This window comes from Lampetra planeri, chromosome 35 (assembly GCF_965212315.1).
Source record: "Lampetra planeri chromosome 35, kcLamPlan1.2.h2, whole genome shotgun sequence".
Taxonomy (NCBI): Eukaryota; Metazoa; Chordata; class Hyperoartia; order Petromyzontiformes; family Petromyzontidae; genus Lampetra; species Lampetra planeri.
The window spans coordinates 2697002-2719496 of record NC_136141.1 but is presented as its reverse complement, the minus strand read 5'-3'; the positions used below and the strand labels follow the sequence as shown (position 1 = coordinate 2719496).

Below are 22495 nucleotides of genomic sequence, written 5' to 3'. Positions count from 1 at the left end.
CTGAGTCTAATAAAAATAAGGTAAAAACGTCAAGGCGTCACCCCCTTGTTCCAACAAGTAATGGGATATCCCTCATGGGCTTTGATGGCACTGAGCCATTGGTGTAAATTCCATATTACTATGGACGGGAGCAGTCTATTAATAGAAAAATCGCTCTTTTAAGTTACAACAGTACTTATTTTATGGACCACAAAGGGATGATTGACTAAGTCAGCCCCAGAACAGGGTTTGAAATTGTAACCTTGGATTTGTAAGACAGGCTCGCTTAAACCACTGCACCCCTGGTAGGATTAATGTGCATAGGCAGCGGTGAAGTGTGAATCGGAAATATGCACTCTGACAAGCAAGATGTAACGAAAGCTTCGGAGTGCACAAAGAAGCATTGGGGATGGTGCACGTTTGGAATTTACACTCGGCGATGACATAATAAGCACATTGATCAGGTAACACTTGCAAACGAGCCATCGTATTGACTGCCAAGCAGAATCACTAGGCTTGGGCAAGGCACATGACTAAAAGGGATGATAGCCATTGATCAATGTTGACAGTGCAACAGCCACAGGTAGAGAATTTTCATGCGAGAATGACCACTGTGGAGGTGCGGCGATGAGATTATTTTACGCGCAAGAATAAGCAATCGCGTGAGGGATGAAAGCAATTTGGAAGGACTTCAGTTGGCGGTAGATAGACCACGACATGATGATGATGACGACAAATTATGGTGATAATGATTTCCGTGCAGCTTCTCAGCCTGGCGTGTTCTGGAAATTTGAGTTTTGCTTGAGTCTCGAGTGGAGGGCAGGTGCCATGCAGACGTAGGGGAGTGTTGATCAACTCTCGGTTTGGTGCTGGTGGTGGGGGGGGCTGTTTGGCGGCGGGGGGCAGGGGGAAATGTTACGGTGGTAGAAGCTGCAGGGGAAGTTCGATGTGACCCACTGTGTACGGGACAGCATGTGACGATGACCGTTTCAGCTCGTGCACAAGAGGATGGAACGCAGTAGTTTCCACGTAGTCCATTCCCCGCTGCTGTTCTTGCTGACTGCATGGCGACACATTCTCTGATTGTCGGGCGTAGCTCTTTTTAGGCTGGCCGGTATTGCTCAAGGGGAAGCCCTGTGTTATGTGTCGTGAGTCTGGTGGTTTGTGTGTTGCCATCTTCAGTCGGATAACACAATAAACCTACTTCTGTCATGTGACCTTACCGCTAGCGAGCCTTCAACGTGGCTTCAAAGTGCACCTAGCCTGGCCCGAACGCTGTGGTGATTTCACCGTCACTTTGAGTGTATTCCATTCTTATTTCCATTTGCCGAAGAGTAATCTCGCTCAACCACACCTCTTTCTCCGAACAGGCCCTGTCGGTTAAGCGAGACGGCCGTTGGTCACGAGGGACTTCTTCTCTCGGTCGAAACATTTGCGTTTTTCAGTGGCTAGTCCATTGGCAAGACGACACGCGTCCCACACCGTGACCTAATCTCAGGGCGGAGTGTGCGGTGCAGGGCAGCGCTGACTCATTTTGTGAAAGCCCACTGTGCCGGGGTGGAGGAGGAGGCTGCTCATCCCCCAGAGGGATCGTGAGCTCTGTTGCCATGCCCACCATGGCATACGGTGCTGGTGAGCGCACTGCTGTCTGCTGAGCCACCCCTTGCAAGCAGGCAGGTGTGGTCGGACCTGTTTTTAAACACGCGCCTTACAAACATAGAAACTCCTCGGACACAAGCGATGATTGCTCTCTCCCCACTGCTGAGGAGGAGGAGAATGAGAAGAAGATAGGGTGGTTCACCCCAACCTGCACCCCCTCCCCTCGCGTGCACTTACGTGGCACGCAGACGGCTCGCCGCGTGTCAGCACTGGGCTGTTCTCAGCCGTCACGGCACTGTGACTGCGTACGGGGGAGCCTAACTGTTGGGGTTAAGGGAACGCCGATGTCTGTGCGTCATGGGGGGTTGGGGCGGTGGATGGCGACACGTTATGGTCGCGCCATTCCTGCCATTCCGAAATGAGGCTGTTCAGCAGATGCCGTCAGCTGTAAACAAAGTGCTGTTGCGGTTCATGCATTTTTAAATGCCCTTAAGCTATGTGTTCGGATTAATGGAGTTGTGTTTGAGGACACTTTTTTGTCTACCAGTGAAGTGAGATAATTTTATAGGGTTTTATTTTTGTCTACCCAAGTAAGAGCAGGCTTCACTGAGTGATCGCACCGACTTTGATTGGATAAATCCTGGTAATTTTTAAATGTGAAATTAACCAGTATTATGCAGTGAAAATCCACTTATTCATATGAAGTGATTACAGTCAAAAATCCCTATATAAGCTTACTTATTTATTTCTCCTTTTTACAAACCACCTTCGTCATTGGCATCTCAAGTCAGCCATTCTCTCCACTGTTGGATGTAGTCTTCTCCATGCTGACGCCACCCCCTCGGTCTTACGATGCCGCAGTCCGTCTCGCTCTTCTGCGTGAGCCGATCTCATTGCCGTATCTCCAGGCAAGTGTCCTCTTTGGCATGTAGCCTCCTTTGTTTTTTCACCTTAACGATGTGTAAAATCCAGCCCTACCAAGGTTGCAAAGTTGTGCTCGGAGGCACTCCTTTTAGTAAACACAGCCATGTTATTAAATCTATGGGCAGATGTTGCTCAATGAACCGAACAAGTCTGGTAACATGACCGAACAAAAATCCAACTCTGTGCGATACACGGAAGTGGCACGAAAACTCTAGTTGTGGTCTCTTTTGGAATCGGCCACAAAATCTCGGATCCTGAAACAGTGGGCGCTGTGTTCCGGTTTGCCCGAAAGGCAGAGTTCAAGTTTTGGCCAAGGGACAGCTCTGCCCATCATTGCTTCAAATTCTATGAAAAGCATTTTGCGACATGTCAACAGTGGCCGTCCAGAGGAGAGAGACTGGTTCCACGAATGGCAATGTGGAATTTCCACCATTGGCTCTGGGCCCCAGTGGAAATGAGTTCCATCCCATGCTTATTTGAGCAGGGGGACGCTTTGACTTTATTCTGTGCACAAAAACGTATTCCAATTACCGATGATGAGTCACAGATGGTAATGAGCCTCATCCCATTGCTCATTGCAGTGGAGAGGCTCTTGGATATTGACCTGCACGCGGCATTTAATGATTCCATCGATTTTATTTCATCAATTGTTATGTTTTCAATGCATATATTGAATATTGTGCTTGCGATATGTACACCGTATGCAATTGTTTGCTAATGCTACATTGGGGCGAATGGAGCAAACCAAATGATACAAATGAGATGAAAAAAGGTGAGAAACTTCCGTACAAAAGGGATGGTAAAAATCCGAGAACAAGAGATTCTATTAAAAATGTATCATTACATCCCCCGACTTGCGACAATTCATGGAATCGCAGCATCGTGGAGGCCGAACCGTTCCGTGTTTGTCATGGTCGAGGCGTAGCAGCGTGACGCTTCAACTTGTTCCCACAGCCCGAACGCCCGTGACCTTGCACAGCTGAAGTGTTGTTGAGGCTCTGCTCCCGTCGCTTGACCGGGGGCACTCAGCCGCTCGCCGCCGATGCATTTCATCGGCGGGGGGTTGGCCAACATTTGGGTGGGCAGAAGCCCCCCCCACGCCATCGCCGCCTCAATGCGCAAGCAGCGCCGCCGGTTAAGCTTTACAACCATTTACCAGGCTGGGTTGAGTCAGAGTGCAGCTTTATGGGGGGAAGGCGGCCGTGGAAATGGCCCGACATGTGAAGTTTTTTTTTCTCAACCGTTTTACTTTTATCTTTCGATAGACATTCGTAGTCCCTTTTATCCGAATTGAATTGTTGTAATGTCATGACTTTCTTTACCGCAGAGTAGTGCTGTTGAATAAAACAGGAATTTAACAGGATCAACTCAATGTTTTCCTTCGTACTGCGTAGGTGCCGACGTCATCCAAGATTATAGCTTCTTCTCCCGGCACTGGTTGCCTGCCGCTCTGCAGAGAACCTGAGCTTTTTGAACAGGCGGATAAAAAAAAGGGAGGCATTTAAAATAAATAACTGAATGTTTAAATGGCTGGGAATGCACTTGATTACATTCAGCATAGTTTCCACATGCATGTTTTGTGAGATATACGACTTTTGAACAGGCATCATTCAACGGAATAGACCCACACAGGCAGGCTATTTTTGGCCGTCAAAATAAATACTTAATTATCTAAATTCCCCAAGTGTATAACCCTCAAAACAACAAACCGTACTGCGATTTGTTTGCGAACTGTTTGTGTGCAAGCAGTGCACAAACCGCGTGGTCCGGTTTGCCCCCCTGTTTTGGGGGGGGGGTGGGGAATGAGTGCTTGAGATAATTCTACGGCACGGGGACTGTACCACGCACCCAAGCCTGACGTTGCCATCTGATGATCGGCTCCACCACGCGTATCGGAGTGCAGCAGAGCCTGTTACAAATGTTCCCTCCACGCGGGTCAAAGAATGCTGCTCGGCCCCCAAATAACTGAAACCGTGAAGGGTACTTTCCACGCACTGTTCTGCTTTTACGTGATGGCGCGTGTGTGTGTTTGTGAAAGGACTTTGTTTTGTTCTCATCTCTGTTGTGGAATGCGCATCACGAGATGCAACCTTGTAGTTGCGTTGGGCGCGAGTGGCACAGTGGCACGCTGTTTTAAGTTTGCTGGTACCAGTCCGAGGCAATTTAAAAGGCTAACTCGGAGGCCACAGATAAGGCGGCAAAGTCAATTGCAAAGATGTTTTGTCAGATAAGGCAGTTACCCACTGTACGTGTGCTTAGTGTGGAATAATCTGAGATCTTGGCCTGTGTTTATTTGCTCGACGTAAGAGTCGAAGTGCCTTCCTGTTCAAAGAGCAGTGTGGTGGAACTTGTCTCTCCATTGGTGACCTTGAGCCCGTGGTGCAATTTCACATTCCTTGAGGGACAACCACGGTTGAATTGCCCAAAGTGGTACTCATTTTATTGGCCTCATACACGAACTGGTTAGTGTTGGGCCGAATGAATCTCAGACTTTGATTTTAACTCTTAACCTCTCAATGGTGAGACTAGTCCTCTGGGCCACCCAGAGCAGCGGTGGGGGAGCAACAGGGAAAATTTGCTCCAGGCCTTGCACAAAGAAGGGCCCTCAATGGGACGTGTTGTTTTTTCACTGACGAATAAGGGGGGGCCCACGTGACATTTTGCCTCGGGCCTCTGGCAATCTGTGCGGCCCTGCTAGTGCCACACAGCATTATGAATACCAGTGCCAGAATCTGGACAAACTCGTCCCTAGCACTGGGAAAAATCTACTCAACCTCTTGATGGTAATAAGCTGCCGTAAAAAAAAACATTAACATGTTTACGTAGCGATAGCGGTATTTGTCCTATGAGCGCTGCCAAAGTGTGTTGTTTTATTTTCTTTACTCAGGGGCCATTTGTATTTGAAGCCACCGGTTGTTTTCATATATTGAGTGGGCAAATACATGAGCAGTGAATTTGTGAGGAAAACAGAGCAATTCGACAGAGAAGTCCCCAGTTTCAGGTTTTGTGCAGTTTCTCTCACTGGCAAACCGAATAGACAATATTTTTCAAAATTTTACATTACCCGACATGAATCGATTCTTTTTTCACCTCTGTTATTTTTGTCGTTTATTTGAAACCTGCGAAATGAAACCTACACCCACGGTTGCAATGCATTGATATAACGTATGGTGTTTTTTTTTAACAGAGGTGATATACATCAGCTCGTACTGTATAGCTTTCAGTTGCAATTTATAGTAATGGATAAGATGCCACAAAGTACGTTGGACTGTTCATGTGGCTTCAGATGGAGTATTAACGGCAATTTTATTACGATGCACACTTTATGTGACAACATTTCAACAGCAGTCATTTGTTGGGAATAATGGCCGTCAGGCATTTTGGCTTAATTACATTTTCTCATTTTATTGTTTTTCAAAATAACATGTTTGTAATCTACACAGTTGAGCTGCGTCAGTGAACCCGAAACAGTTGGGAATGTTAAAAATATTAGCAAATGTATTTTTTTGCTGTCACTGAGAGGAAAAGAAGAAGTTGATGTCAACAGAATGTATTCCATCCAATGTCTGCCAACTGGCCTCTTTCAGTGATCGTTAAACAAACCTGGTTACTCTTTTAAATTCACCTCTGCATATGTCACTTGATTCTACGGCTACGCGTAGGAGCGATATTGCACCTGAGGGATTATCCAGGTAAAGTTTTATAATGGATATATTTACTAATTTTCTCATTTATATTTGTGCAATTATTTCCCTTGGCCAGTTCAATCAGAATGTGCCCAATCCTGGAAGCTAAGCAGGTTTCAGACCTGAATAGTGTTTGGATGGGCGATCGCCATGCAATAACAATTTGTTTTGTGGCTGTGAGGCCACACGGTGGACAGTTGATAGGAGTGTGGAGATCTCAATTATTGTGCTGTACTTCTATGTCCCCGCATCTTTGTTCCCTGTGTCACCAAAAAGCACTGACCAGCGTGGTGAAGTCTATATTCTTAGGTTTTTTCGATAAAGTCACGTAGGTAAAAAATTAAAATTAATAAAAGTAAAATAAAAATAAAATAAAAATCACGACGTTTCGGAGGCAACACAAGCTTCGGTCTTCAGGTGGAATAGTCACAGCACGACTGCTGCATCAAGTGGTGAAGTCTGGTCACATATTGTCTGCATGGCGTGGAATGGCCCTTAACCAGCAGTGGATTTGGCTGTACACGGACATGATATTGGGCCATTATAGTAGTTTTAAACTAGTTTTAGTTTAATGTGTACGCTAGCAAACATCGTTATCTGGTGGGAAGTGTGTTGTGGCACAGCGCAGAGCTTCTCTAGCGCCATCTCAGCCCATCGGTCAATAAAATAAGCACCACTGGTTGTTCTAAAGTGAGAAAGGCCCTGCATTAGGAATATGGTTTTTCCACCAAGACCGCTAGTGGAGGTGAGCACCATCCCATACTCATTTTAGGTAAGACGTTTTCATTTTGAAATGTGTATTACATCAATGGTTATGCTATAGAATGATAATTTTGCAGTGCCCTGTTGCCAACAATCCATTCGTCATTGAGCTCTCAAACAGTAAAGGATGTTGACTCGCTGTCAATCTGCTGTCACCGAGTGAAAAGAACATTGAACTGACTTGTGTAATAAAATGCACTTAACTATATGTATTTGATAAAGTGAAGGACTATTCTACTATGCCCTCTGTTTTCCAATGCCATTGTATCTACTTTTGCCCTTTTCTTGTGTGCGCGCAATGGTGTCCTATGAAATCAGTCATGGGTTAAATCATTGCTCACATGTCCACGTCACCGTTTGTGAAATGTATTATCCATACCTCGTTACGTCTACTCTGGGTTGGCTTGGCCCAAAATGAGCATCCGGTGTGATGGACTGTGGTCTCCATTACTTGATCTGGGTAGAAAAAAGGTGGCCTGGTAAGCTGGTTTCGCCATACGTTCTTGTGTGTAAATGTTGATAGTTGCTCACTGCGGACACTTAATCCTCGTGTACAAGGCAAACATGGATTATGCGTGCGGGGAGTGCTGTGGCTGATTCACACACTGCACGGTAGCTCCAGCTTCCAGCCATGCACAACAGTGGCGTGCGGTATGGTGAACTCTGCCTTTAGATGAGTACCCAGAGTGGTGTATAAATAACAGCACTGGGGAAACAGGCTGTGAGGCGAGGTTTTGGCCACACCACTGCGTTAACAGAGCTTTTCCCATCAGGTCTGTTAGGCTAAATTGATCATCTGTGTGCGCTCGTCTGTCTTTGTGCGTGTCTGTGTGTCTGCCTGTGTGGGTGTGTGTATGCGGGCGTCTGCGAGAATGTGTCTGTGCGTGTCTGTGCGTGTCGTGCGTCGTGTGTCGGTGTGTGTGCGTGTGTGTGTGTGCGTGCGTGTGCAGCCACATCGCACATACCTTCAGACCTGGAGCAAGCCCGACCTCAGACGAGCGGCGAAGAGGAGCTCCAGTTGCAGCTGGCGCTCGCCATGAGCCGAGAGGAGGCCGAACAGGTTAGTGCCAGCGCCTAGGAGGGCACAAGCGTGTAGTGCTGAGACGATGAATAGATTGGGTCGATTAGCTGGTTTTAACAATAGCTGATTATAATTTTCTTTTAGAATAAATTTACGCACCACCCGTTTTTAAATGACAAATGGGCAGCTATGGGTATCCGGCCTCCCAAACTCTGGGAATCCACCACAGTGTGCGCCCAGCGTGACGCGGTGACAACGGCCGATGAGCACACTGAGCATGATGACGTCATCAACCCCCGCCCAATGCCACGTTTTGATCCCCGTGCGTGTATCAAAATGAGTAGGTGCTTTTTCCGAACCTATCTGGTCGATGATTCAATAGAATAATCGATAGTTCGATCTATTGCTTCAATCGTCCGGTGGCAGTCGCAGCTCTGACAAACTTGCGGTCACGTGGACTCGCGTGTGCATGCGCGCGCACTCGGCGTGCAGACGCAGGCGGCCGTGTGTACACACGGAAACACAAATACATAGCCACAGATTTGTTTACGTACACAGGTGTGCGCGCAGACATCGAGTAGAACTGTTCACCGATTCATTGCTTCGTATCGATTCTTAAGCTCATGATGCATGCGTCTTGGCGGGGTTTCCTGCCTTCAGGTGGCAGAATGTGGGGAGGGGGTGTGGGGTTTCATTTTAAAGAGTCCCGAGTAAACTGTGAACAGAGTGGATTATGTTTTTGTTGTTGTTGATTAATCGACTTAGTCTATTAATCGTCCCAGCTCTAAAACACACGAACAACAAATCACTTTAGACATCTACGCTCATAGGACACATGTGCTGCCACCTACACAGGCAGACGCGTACTCACATGTACACACACACGTGTACACGTAAACAAGCATTTGCATTTAGAGCTATCCACACACACACACACAGCACCACATGCATCCACACACACAGACATGCGTGACACGTACACATGCAGACACGTAGGCCCGCACTCACAGACATGCGCAGTGCAATGCACACAAACATACTTACCAAAAATTTATTGACCCATTTTCTGTTGATGTCTTAGCCTCTTGTACCAGGCTAGGTATAACTTTGAGGTCACGTTCACACACCAATGCATACAACAGTGCCTTGTCCTCCCATAATGCTCCGGTGAGTACAATGTATCTGTGGAACTTCGCACCCATTGTAGCATGATCGTAGCATCACTCAACAATTAATACTTCCATTTCAGCAGTACGGAATGTTCAGCAGTACATACGTTCAACGATAAATAATTACATGCACGTTAAATCCAGCCGAACAACAAAACAAAAATAATACATTTCCACTTTATTTCCCAATCTGTTATAATTGTTGTGTTGCAAGGTAATACTTTGCTGAAAGATGGTGATTTAGATGTGTGTACAATTTGTTCTTTGCTTTGGGAAAATAAGACAGAGGGCCGATATTTTCTTCAGGGTTTTACTTTAAATGTATTGAGTAATTCCTTTAAAGAAAAATGTGTTTAGGAAAAAAAAACGGATTTTAAGGAGAAATGTCTTATTATCTTTGCTCATATTTTAATTCATATTTTATAACCTGAGACAATATTTCACAAATGACAAAATCACAATAATTAAACTTCTAAATACATTGTTATTGTCCTTTGTAAACGAGTGCTTCGCAAAATGTTTTCCAGAGTAACTGATGCGTGATGGCTGTTACCTCATTGCTTCCCTAGTTCATTTAGTTATTTAATTAGGCCTTTGCATAACTAACAGAACGTGAGTGATAAGCATTATAGGTTGTGATGTTGCAGATATTAAATTATTTATGGCAGGCATATACCGAGTCAACTGTCGTTGAAGTACAAATCCTTATTTTGTGCTGGAGTACAGCAAAGCACAAATCGAATACGATAAAATTGTGGAAATTCACTTACAAATCTACAGGAAACTGAATTGTGATAATCATATCAAATATTAACATTGTACTTTGAAAAATGATGTTGTGGCATCCCTACTTAATAGTCCTGCTGCAGTAGCATTGACACACCCACGGGATGAAACGCATTTGGAGGTTTGTGATTTTGTTTGGCCTCGCGAATACACATCGTGCTGTAGACCTCTTCAAGCACATTTGCCCTGTTTGGATGTCTGGTCGAATCGGTCGGTCGGTGCTCTAGTTGTATTTATCTACTACCCCTTGTGTAACATGAGTTTGTTCACCGTTGGGGTTGGGAGACATTTAGCCGAACACTTTGTTCATGGCCGCTAGCTCTTTGTCATTACCCGAGCAGCATTTGTAGGAAAATAGGCCTCTGCTTTGCAACTGATAATTAACAAGAAACTTAATGCCAGGCCCTCATTCATGAAAACCAAAAAAGTTGAGCAATTCGATTTAATTGTATTTTTTTAGTGATCGTGATGGCGACGGTTTGCGAGGCAGACCAAAAACAAAGTCCATCCTTGCTCTTGGGGCTGTTTGGCAATGGGCCTAACCTTGTGGGAGGCGGCGGGGTGTTGATGCTGTGTGTACACCCGAGGGCCCGCACACGCAATCTCTCTGGAGCAGGTTCACCTTGTGCCCATTGGGCAAAGCTTGATCGGTTTTCTGGGAAGGATGAGGGCAGCACTTTTTGCACGCATTCGTTTCTGATACTTATCTGTTAATTGTTCATTCAAAGTCAAAAGTCAAAGAGTGTCTCCCCTGCGCAAACGGAGGTTATGGGGGCGGGCGTCAATGGCTCTGAACCAGTTGTGGAAATTCCATGTTATTATGGAGGATACCAAATAGTTTCGTAGAATATAACCACCTCCCACAAATTTGTACTAGTTTTATCAATCCTGGAAAGATAATAGGCGGATTTGACCACAAATTTGAACGCTAAACATTCTAATCATCAGTCGGGTGCCAGATGTGTGAATTTTGGAGCCACTTTAGGCATGCTAGAATGCTTAAATTTCATCCACTAAAATCAATTTTTTGTGCTCGCATTACATTATATTGAATAGCAATTATTTTAATTGGTATTTTTTGTGCTGTGTTCACAGTGAAAAAAGTGTGTATTATTGAATCAAATTTTGAGTAGTTTATCAAATATTCATGGATGAATTCAGATACAAGCTACATTTATTTCTTCTTTGCACTACAATTACATTTAAATATCACCTGTTTTCACCCAACAATCATTGATTTGCCCAGTGAAAAAAACATCAACAGCAAAGGACATTGATGCACCCGTTGATGCAACCGTGGCTTGACAGTTAATCCCCTCACACCCATCAAGTGTGAGGCGCACTGATTTGACACTGGTGATTTAAAAGTAGTGGGAGGCGAGGTTTTTCTGGGGTAGTCTGGTCAGATTGTGGGTTGCCTTTGACGCGCTTGCTGGTTCACCCTTAATGTTGGCATTTACTCCCTTGGGGCCCTGTTGGCATGCACCGGTTAGTGGGTGGGTGGACGGGCAGTTCTGCCAACCTCATTGCACACGCGGTTGTGCGAACAGTAAGAGTCATCTTTGCGCGTAATATTGCGCTACATTTTCACGGTTGTGTTGTACAATTCTGCGGTGTGTGTTTTCGGCGGGCGCCGCGTGTCATTCGGCGCGATGTCTGTTGTGTCGCTTCGCATGCGGAGAACTTCTTTAGGAAGTGAAATTCGGCGAGTTGAATTGCGAGAGTGGAGCGTCGAGCCTTCACTGAATTCAATTCACTGAATTGAATTGCGCTCCTGACTACGCTTCCAGACAACACCGTGGTACAACACGAAAACGCATTAGACAGTAAACCTTTTCTTATCTTGCAAAGGACAGTGTTTATGTTTTGAATGTTCGGCAAAGTTGTCAGGGTTGCGAATGGGTGCACCTTTAACGCTAGCATGCACAAGGTTGAGCAGTGTAAATGATCATCACTGCTACTACATGAGGCTCCTGGGTCAGTTTACTCAACGAGCCAAAGTCCATGCTCAAACAAGCATTGGTCACCATTTATCTCTTTTGTGGCCAGTGGTGGAAATTCCACGCTCCTATTTAAAGGAATGACTCATCACTGTCGACTAACCACTGTAGAGTGATGGCCAGAGTTGACCCACACAAATTCGCAACCTTCCATTGTTTGCTTGAACGCTCAAAACGATTCCATGGATGCATGTGCTGAAGAATCAATATTGATGGATAAATGCATCAGTGCACCCATAATACTCGGTCAAGGTAGCTGCATAGGCATAGATGTGCACACGTGTGCGTAAGCCTTTACGCATACATACATCGACGTGCTTTCACTTTCAGCCGTTGCTCTGCAAAACCTCATTCACCTCCTTCGTAATAACATGAGTGCATTTGGCTGTAGCACATTTTACAAAAGTAATTCACATTTTGAGCTGTTCAGCTCGATAGTCTGACACTTTCGTCGGGAGTACAGCAACTTGTTGAATAATGTGCAGTCCATGATCTTCGCCGCTCACTTGCGGTGCATGCACAGAAAGCTGCATGTATAACATTGGCAAGCATGTCATGGCCGTGCTGACATATACGCTCTCAGAAAAAACCTCGCCCGGCTCGGTTTGCTTACCCAGGGGGGGGGGGGTGGGGAGACGTGAAATTGAGCTTAATTCCAGAGTGTGTGCACCGAAGGCCTTGGAAAAACTCCACAAAACAATGACCCTCGTGTGAAATAGCACAGCGGTGTCCCTTTAATAGCAGTGATTCCAGGAATTGATGAGGAGCGTATGGGTCAGCAAGCCCGGGGCTGCCTTGCTCGAATGAAACCTGTAATCTCACTCTCAATGTAAAACATCCTGAGTGTGATGGGGGGAACTGTAAGAGCAGACCTTGGAGGTTAGGCGTTGACTGCAACCACCGCGGGATCTGGCAGAAGGGAGGAAGCGGTGGTGTAGTGACATCAATGGGAATTGCCCTCGTTGACCCTTGGTGTGTCCCAAGCCACCACCAAGAGGTGCCCTTGATGAATGGATAGGCACAAGGGGAGGGGGGGACATTGGTGTTCATTCGGAGAGTAACGGGGTCCCCTCCTAATGAATTGTCACTGCTTTCAAGTGTTAGCTGTTGCACGTGGTGCTTTTCGTAATTACTAGGTGATGCAATAACGGTGCAGATGTGCAAAGAGCATTTGGCGTAGCGTTTACGTCTGTGCTTTCTGGCGCGAGGGGGAGATTGGGCAAGAGGTTAGTCTATTCAAGGTTTGGCATAAAGGGTGTAAGGATTGGCTTCCCGACGATTCCATGAAGTGTCACGATTCAGGGTCACGATTTGATTGAATAACCGATATAAAATGTTTTTGTGAATATAACTATCTCAACAGCTGCAAGGGCCATGTGACGCAAGTTGAACAACATTTATTCTTTAACAAACAATTCGATGTGTGAATGGTGAGCTTCACCTGTCAGTATTAATCGAAGCATCGTGACCCCCTAGAGGGCAATGCTTTCTGAAGTATTTGGCCACTGGGTTGTGAGAAACAAACCTAGAATCCCAGATCATGTACTCTGGCCATCTCGTAACAATGTCCTGAACGGAGGGATCGGAGAGATGCATTGAGTGAGGAGGTCTTATTTGCAGCGTGACGTGTGGGGTGGTGAGTGCGCCTTACACTGGCTTGCGTAATCTGGCTCGTGAGTCACGCGCTGGGCGACCTGCGCTGGTGTCGCGTTGGCAGCAAATGAGCCGCCTGTCGTATTGTACGTGCCCCGTCCCGTCACCACACAGTTCACCCTTGGGTGGTTATGACTAAGTCAATGAAACACATTCCTGCGGAGGGAACTGGTAGGAACGTTGGGTTGCTCAGTCAATGGCCAGAGTCAACGGCGGCGTGGTGTATTCCGCAAATATGCCCGATTGTGAGGGCGGGCACAAGCCGGCGTGAGTGGGTTAAACGTTGAGTTTTATAAGGGCACCACGGGGTGACCAGCCCCTCCCCACCCAGCCCCACCCACCCCCCACCCAGCCCCACCCTCCCCACCCAGCCCCTCCCCACCCAGCCTCTCCCCACCCAGCCCCACCCTCCCCACCCTGCCCCTCCCCTCCCGCCCCACCCAGCCCCTCCCTGCACGACGGACGGACGGACACAATAATCCCCTGTGGGCTGGTGTGACCAGGAGGTTCCTACCAGTAAAACACGTCACTTTGGTCTACCATTGAGGCATTACGGCTGGCCACATCCCTTCTGAAACAAGCGCAAAGCACGGGTCTGTTATCTCGGACATTGTACATGCAATGATGTTCGTGAAACGTACGATTGCTGCGAGTTTGACAGTGGTTAAGCAACTCACGTGTGTAAAAAAACACTAATTCTATTACTCACTGCCATAACTCGGGAGATTGCACCAATGTTTGAACCAGACTCGAGGGGACACTACTGGTCAGGAAGTCACTAAGCTCGCCAAGGCACTGAGTGTGAAGTGGGCTCGAACTGCGCGGTGTACTGGGTACAATTCGCGTAGAGATGTTCAGTCATTGCTCCGCCGAGGGTAACATTCAAATGCGTGACATACCCGCGAGGGCCTCGCATTGTTATCTTTACCGAAAGACGTTTTTTTTTTATCGGCGTTAGAAAACTCGTTTTGACCAAGAATGCCCGCCGGGATCTTGGTAGGTGGGCTTTGCCTGGCCCGTCCCGTCTCGAAGTGCCCTTTTAGGTTTATTACACACGGCCGAAACAAAACACCCACGCGGGGTGGGGGGGGGGCCTTAATGGCTTCCGAGACACAACGAGAGGGGGAGAGAGAGAGGCGCGTCGAATACTCGAAGATTCGAGCGGCCGATTGATTTCCCGAGACGCGAGAGTGTGTACCTGGCTCCACGTGCCGCCGATTTGAGCGTCCGCGAGAAGAAGGCATAATTCGGCGTCGGATGTCGTCTCGGCGAGAACGTCTGGTCTGGCAGCTGCCCCCCCCCCCTACTGCTCCCTGACCCACCCTGCTCACCCCCCTCGTGTCTTTTGGGTTTTTTTTTTAACAGGAAACCCCCACCCCCCCCACCCGCCCCCCTTACTGCCACCCAGCGCTCTAAAGACTTCTGGTGTTGCGCTCGTAAACTGATCCCATGTGAATGTGTGAGCCAAGCTGGCAGGATGGGATCACCCCAGGGGGGATGGGGGCGGCTGGGAGGGGGTGGGGTGGGGTTGGTGGGGTGGGTGATGTTTTTGCATTGTTCCCATCCTACGTTACTATGTTCCTACATCTACACTGTACATGTATATAATCGTGTTAAAAAATATATATATTGTTTACAAGCACGAGTTGCAAACGATGAAACTCACCGCGTTCATTATGACCACTACATAATATCTAGGCATGTACATAATTTGTAAATTGATCTATGAACTCTATTATTATCCACGCAAACATGTAAATATAATCGTCCCAGTGGGAGTTGATTATTATTTGCCTGTCTGTGTGTGTCTTCGATGGGACGCGGTGGCGCAGTGATTACGAACCCAGCGTCCTAGTGCAGCAGTTAGTGCGCACTGCCTTGTGAACCCAGCGACCCGAGTTCGATTTTCACTCACGGTCAACACCGGTGACAATTATCTGTGTACCAGTTATGCGCCTGCCCTAGGTTGTCTTAGCCGCAAATTAGTACCTCGTGCGATGTGTAAACATGACCACTAGGGAGACAAAGGCAGCTGGGCGTGGTTCTGGCCCACCACCCACCCCTCTCGTGTGCTCTGCTGGCCTTCATAGGCGCTCGCTAACAAAATTTGCCCCATCAGTCTGGTAAGGCTATACGGGGGGATATTTGTGTATATAGGCTACTGAATGGTGGCATAATGGTTCGCACAATGCTCTGCTATCCCAGTGGGCTGAGGTTTAATTTCCCAAATTGTGTAACTCCAGTGGAAGCTGATATCTGAACCAGGCTTGGGACTCCCCCTGAGTTGACGTGGCCTAAAAATCAATTGCAGTCAGGCATATGCATGGTGCTGTGGCCCTAACATCCCCTGCTGTGCGTTGGCCTTAATAGGTGCTCACTAATAGTACTTGCCTGACAGTTTACAAGGCCCGGTGGCGCTCCTTGTCTTCGGTTCGTGTGTTTTATATCAGCAATTCTGTATTTTATGGAATTGCCACTTCTGCGATGTCACGGAAAGATAATTTTCAACTTTTCTATCAAAGCACGGTGCGACACTGTTAAACACCATTCCACATCGATCATCCAATTGCAACACAATGGGAATCTATATCCCGTGGCCTTAATTCTGTGACTCTGTAGTTGACCACGTATATATGCAGTGTGCAAGCGGTTGTTGTTGTTTTTTTTGGTGATGTGCATTTTCACAGGCACGCCCTTTTGGTGATGTAACAACTGCCACCTCTAGAATGTTTACTGACGGCTTTGTTTATAATTACTCATCGTCTTTTGGCGCCGATTTATGAAAGCAAACGCCACGTTGTTTGTCCGTCGTACTCTTGCCTCATTTACCTCGTTTCCCCCCCCCCTCCTTCCCTCGCCTGGCTAAACTTGGTCGGGAAGTAACGATTCACCCCCTTCGTGGTTCGATTGGCAAAGGTTTGGAGCCGCAATTCAATTGTCAACAGTGCCGTGTGTTGCATTTATAATGTGTAGTGGGTAAGACAAAAGAAGACTTTTAACTTGTATCGATCAACAATAATAATTCTGGCCGTACACTATTTTATTCTTGCATTATGAGCGTAAAAAATTAAAATGTTTTTTAACCAGTGAGTCGTTACGGCCCCCTAACACGGACGCATGCTGGCGCCGTCGTGCAAAATGCCGCTGCTCTGAAAAATACTGCGGCTGCTGCCAATCAGAGTTAGTTTAAGGCCCACTGGGTGCGGTGGTAATTGGTGCTACATAAGATGTATGGGAAAGGGAGATGGGGGGGGGGAAGCGTTGTGGTTCGGGTTAGGGCCAGACCTGCCGATCAGCCCTAAGCACTGTTTTGCAGAGCAGCGGTATTTCCGACTACAGCGCCGGCTCCGCGTGCGGTTCTGCTGCCGCTTCTGAACTCGCCTGGTGTGTCCACAGTGCCCGGGGAGGGCAGCCGAGTGAGTGAGCGAGTGAGTGAGCCAACAGGCGGGGCGGGCGGGCCGGCCGGCGAGCGAGCGGGCGGGCGTGCATGCGTCCGCGCGCGTGTGCGTGCGCGCGCGCTAACACCCTCTCTAATACTCTGCACTGTAGCCGACGGCCCCGCGGGCCCCTCCCGCCAACGATGAAGAGCTACAGCTGCAGCTTGCGCTGAGTATGAGCAAAGAAGAGCATGACAAGGTAGAACGCGGGGGCTTAACCTGCTGACTGATCCTTTTGACCCTCCGCCACGAACTAATACTGACCTCACTCTTGGCAATTTTGATTTTTAAAAATTTGGTTGGCGGCGCTTTGTGCAGCCTTGAACGCTGGGAAACCAGGGACAGAAAATAAACCGCACCGCTGATTCGTTGTTCTTTGTTTATTTTGCCGCGGTGGATTTGTTGTTGGCCGTCCCGTCGACAGGCAAATCAAAGCAGTTGTCCACACTGTATTTATGGCTCGCAGTAACATATCACCTCATTCACTGGTCTTTTAAAAAAAACATGTAAATAAAATTTTGAATGATGAAAGTCCACTGAAATGTGACCACCAGTTTTGCGCATCAACAAAAATCTCCTGCTAATATATTTGACCATGTGAGGTGTGGTCAGAACGCCAATGGCACAGCCGTGGTTTTATTTTTGACCCCATAAATATACCGTTAAAGTAACTGAAGCCAAATAGACCTTGTTTTATGATTTGGGCAAACAGAGAATAGCTTGGTTCTCTGCCAGGATGCCGCCATACTAGCATGCGGAGGTTTGTTTCCGCGTAGACTGTCCAATGTGAAAGCGGTGGCGGCGGTGGTGGTGGTGATGAAATGGACCCTGGTTTCCTGGCAAGTTCTGGAGCTGTTGTAAAGGCTGGTTGCAAGGCTGCTGATTGATTGCCTCATGACTCTTCTAACTTCACTCGATTGACTGATAATCAATTGATTATTACCTGCTTCAACGTTTCGCACCATTACTTCCCAAATCGGGGATCTAAAGTGTGAAGGACAAGCGATCTCACGGGTCAACCCCAATGAACGAACGAGCATAGCAAAAAAAAATTGCAACCTTTTCTTCCTCCCCTCGGGGTCACGTCGATGTTGTGTCGTGTTCTGCCTTTTTGTTAAGCGGGTTAAAAGGAAGGAATGAACGATGACAACGGAAGCACACTTCCAAACGCCCTCGCAGCTGTTCAACAACTCGGTCGACTTTGGGATCTGCCACACGTGCCGTTTCTCACCGACACCCGTTTCTCACTTGTGATCGTTGTCGGGAAGCAGAATAACGAAAAAAATCCCCGCCCTTCCTCTGCGCAAAAAAATAATAATAAAACCCACCACTAATGAACGCCAATTGAGATTAACACTTCCATCCTCGGGACATCATCCTCTTTCTCCTGCGGGTTCTCTGCAATGAAACGAATGTGCAGCTGCAGCGACCGTTGAAATGACATGCTCATGATTCTGCTCTGTACAGCCTATGGTTAACTCGGTCCATAATATGTCAGTGTCGTTTCATAGTATTTCCCGGTAAGGCTTGGCGACAGATTTGTCAAATCGTGCGGTTATGCGGCCTCTCTGTGCCAGCTCTTTACGTGTCCAAAGTGCTGTTGTGCGTGTGTTTGTTCACGTTGTGCATACGTGTGCGCTGTCCGCGGGTGTGTGCTTGTGTGTGTCTGTCCGTGTGTCTCGTGTGCGTGTGTATGCCTGAATTGTGTGTGCCTTGTGCGCGCGTGTGACTTGTGCGAGAGTGCCGTTTGTATACATTCATATACACGTCTGGTGTGCGCTTGTGCGTGTATCTGCGCGCGTGTGTTGATGTGCGTGTATGTATAATGTACGTGTGTGTATCTGCGTGTCCGTGTCCACACGTATATCCACGCTTGTGGCACCAGGAGGAGCGGATGCGACGTGGGGACGACCTGCGCTTGCAGATGGCGCTTGAGGAGAGCAAGAGGGCCAAGCTCGCCGCCAAGAAGGAGGAGGTCTGCGCCTGTCGCCACTCTCGCTGCACGCGCCGCGTTCACACCCAGCGCCACTTTCTTGGTTCTTTCGGTAAAGTGGCGTAGAAGGGAAATAATAAAATAATAAAAATAGAACATAATAAAATCCAATTCTCACGACGTTTCGGCCACAACGCAAGCAGCCGTCCTCAGGTGGATTTTATTATGTTTTATTTGTATTATTTTATTATTTCCCTTCGACGTGACTTTACCGAAAGAATGAAGAAGATGAATCCCTGCAGTCACGAAAGCTTTAAATCGAAATTTACCCAGCACCACTGTCTGAGAAAAGCTGAAATGCGTGCTGGCAAATTACCCCATGTTCCATTCTCGCTCATTTTCCTCTTTTGCCTCCATAAACTGGGGACTCCCTTCCCTCAGCCATCCGGGCCGTTGATTCTCTGCCCCTGTTCAAGTCAAATCTTAAGACTCCCTTTTTTCCTGCGCCTATGACCGACTGCCTCTCGCTCTTCATAAAATAAATTCCCACCGTCAGCGCGACGCACGGACCCGGCCCAACCCTGCGTGATGGCCGGTGACGTCACCACCGCGCACTTGCCCGCCCACGCTTCAGACTGTCAGCCAGCCAGAAACAACTTTTTAAATAATTGAGTGTGATCCTTACTATGCCATTAGGGTGATGTCACTGGAGAATGCTTCTTAAATCACACTTAAATCCTTTCATGTTCTCGTTATCAAACCTTCAATCCCAGGTTGACCACCCTGCAACACACACAGCCTGGGTAAAGATCTGCAAAATGGAAGCCGGGTTACTTTTTGGGTTGCATCTTTAAGTTGGTTGTCTCGTCGAAGCAGGCGGGGAATCTGTTGAGATTCAGCAGCGAGTCTTTCGCAAGGGGCCCGGGGGCAAAGTTGACGGCGAGCAGTATAAACCGCGCTCCAGGCGTGCGAAGGGTGAGGCGTTACCGCGCGACTGGGTTAACGGCACGACGGCGTCGCGCTGTCGCGAACCGAACTGCAAAGATCGCGAGCGAGGGATCTAAAACAAAAAGACGACGTGCCCGTAACATGCATTTTTCTTCGTCGGCCTCTCGTGCCTCGTTTTCACTGTGCAACCTCAAGCCGCCCGGCGAAACTCGGCAGGCCGCAGGTTTTTTTTCCCCCCATCCCATCCGCTGCGGAGGCAGAACTGTGCCTGCCATTGTCGCACGCGATTAACGGGTCCAGAGAGGCGTGTGGACGATCGCGGTGACACCGTGTAATCGCGGTGTGCTGGCTATCGTTGTGCACAATGCATTGACATCGTGTGTGACGCAAGCCAATTTTCCTCGTTGGCTTCCGGTTGCCGAACGAATGCATTGTCAGGTCGTGCTCATTGCACACAACGTGCGCGCCACAAATGAAACACAATATCTTGCCGTTCTTGCCAAAGAACATAAACCATTACACGAACTCCAGTCATCTTCGCAGCAGCAGCTTTTGGCTAACCGTCGAGAAAACACTTGCCACCACATTGCACGCGTTTAGATGCGCTTCTGCGGCCGTCTGGAACGCTCATCCTTTTGATATTAGGAAGCCACTGGAGCTATGCACTTTTAAATCTCGCTTTAAAACTCACTTATTTAGAACCGATTTTTGTGTTTAGTTTGTTGTCCTTCCCCGCACCCCCGATGAGCACGGTTGGCTACGTACGGTGGGAAAGAAGTTTAACATGCGTAATTACACACTGTTTGGGTCATTAAGACTCGCCACAATCTGCACACTTAGCTTGCAGACATCTATGATGATTATGACAATGATAATAATGCTGACAACACTGCAACTTCACTTGGAATCTGCAAGGCATGGACGGGGTTTATTCTACATCTGTGTTTGTTAGTTGATTAAGTTGAATAATCGAACTGATAATCGATAGAGTAATAAATAACTTAATTGGATATCCCATCTCTAGTTCATGCAAAGTGACGGAGGCGTCGTTGATGTGCCCTGTTGGCTGCCCGATCACTCCCAAGTCCAAGGTCCTCCGGCGGTACATGATAGTGCGCAGCGCCCTCAAGGTTTTTACAAATCTGCGTGAACCCCGACCGTCGCGTAGTGTCCGCTGTGCTGCATTGGCAAAACTAATTTTAACCGACCGCAAAAACAGGGACAGCCCACGTGTAACGAGATTTGGCGAAAAATACGTTTTATTGTGTTTCCCGTCACCTCCTCTGCCGGCAGAGCTCCCTGCTGGACCTGGTGGACGCGTTTAGGCCGACCGTCCCTCAGCCCAGCGCTGATCCGTGGGGCGCTACTCCTCCCCCACCGGCCCAGGCCGATCCGTGGGGGGCGGCGGCTGCTGCCGGGGGCGCCCAGGCTGACCCCTGGCCAACCATCGCGGGTGCGTATGTGTTTGTGTGTGAGAGGGTGAGCGTGTATTAATTGGGTGGAGCAGTGGTATAGCGGTTCGCGTGCCACACTTCAAACCCTGAGTTCGATTTCCATTGGCCAACACCGGTGATGGTTATCTGAACCGGTCTTAGGCCACCCCGAGGTCGACCCAGTCTCAAATGAGTACCTGGTGGGGTATACCATGCCAGCCTTCATAGATGCTAGTCAACAGCACTTGCTCCTACAGTCTGTTAAGTCTGTACGGAGGACATTTGTGTATGGATTGGACTTTCCCGATGACTGTTATCAGCCAGTGTCAAACTCGGCCTCTGTGGAGGAGGCTAGTGGAGGACGCTACTGGGCAGTTGGGAGGGGGCAAGTAAGCGACGCTCAACAATGAGCAGAGCGCCATGTGGCTAAAACGCAGCAAATTGGCACAGTGGGAAGTACAGGTGGTGCATCTGCCAGTCTTCTCGGTTAAGCTGTACGTCCGAGGTCTGCCCCTTGACCTCCTGCCAGCGAGCCTTGCTCAATTCACGCGGCCCATTGTTGGTTTGGGCAGGCACACTCTTTCGCTTATGTCTATTGCCAAGAAAATGCCAAAAACTTTGCTGTCATTGTTGGAAAAACTACACAAATTAGACGGCAACTTATATACGGAGGTCCTGTATCTTGGTAGTTGAAAAAAAACCCGGAGAGATCATAGATATCTGAAATGTCAATTTTGTATTTAATGAAAAAAATTATGATTCAGTAATAGTCATCAATACCAGCACACAGCGAATGATAATGATGACGATATCACTTGCTCACGATCATTGTGGCACCTTTGGTGATCACGGTAATTCCCCGTGAAAAACACCGGGCCGTGTTAACAGGAATCGGTCGATCGTTTCCATGCGAACTTAACGCGTCGCTTGCCCATGTTGCGGTGGCGGAAGTTGAAATGTTGGTGTTGGGCTCTGCGAACGATTCCTGATTAATCGACCAAAATGCATTTGTACCTACTAGGATTGTGCATGTGTGTATAGATTAATCATGTTTCGTAGTTTTTTTAGCAACGTAACTTTAGTTAGGCTCACGGGTGCGATGAGTGTACACGTGAGGTGGTACTAATAGGATGGCACAATCGAGAGATGATGGACAGTTCAAATA

General features: G+C 47.8%; 1 protein-coding gene across 1 annotated transcript in view; it reads left to right on the top strand.

Annotated features, from left to right (window-relative positions):
- The window catches only part of LOC144730261 (epsin-2-like), a 44536-nt gene that overhangs the window by 14726 nt on the left and 7315 nt on the right, over positions 1–22495 (top strand). The window contains 4 exon segments of the mRNA XM_078610926.1: positions 7901–8010; positions 17129–17215; positions 18902–18991; positions 21191–21350. Of these exon segments, the coding sequence (XP_078467052.1) occupies positions 7901–8010; positions 17129–17215; positions 18902–18991; positions 21191–21350 (447 nt within the window).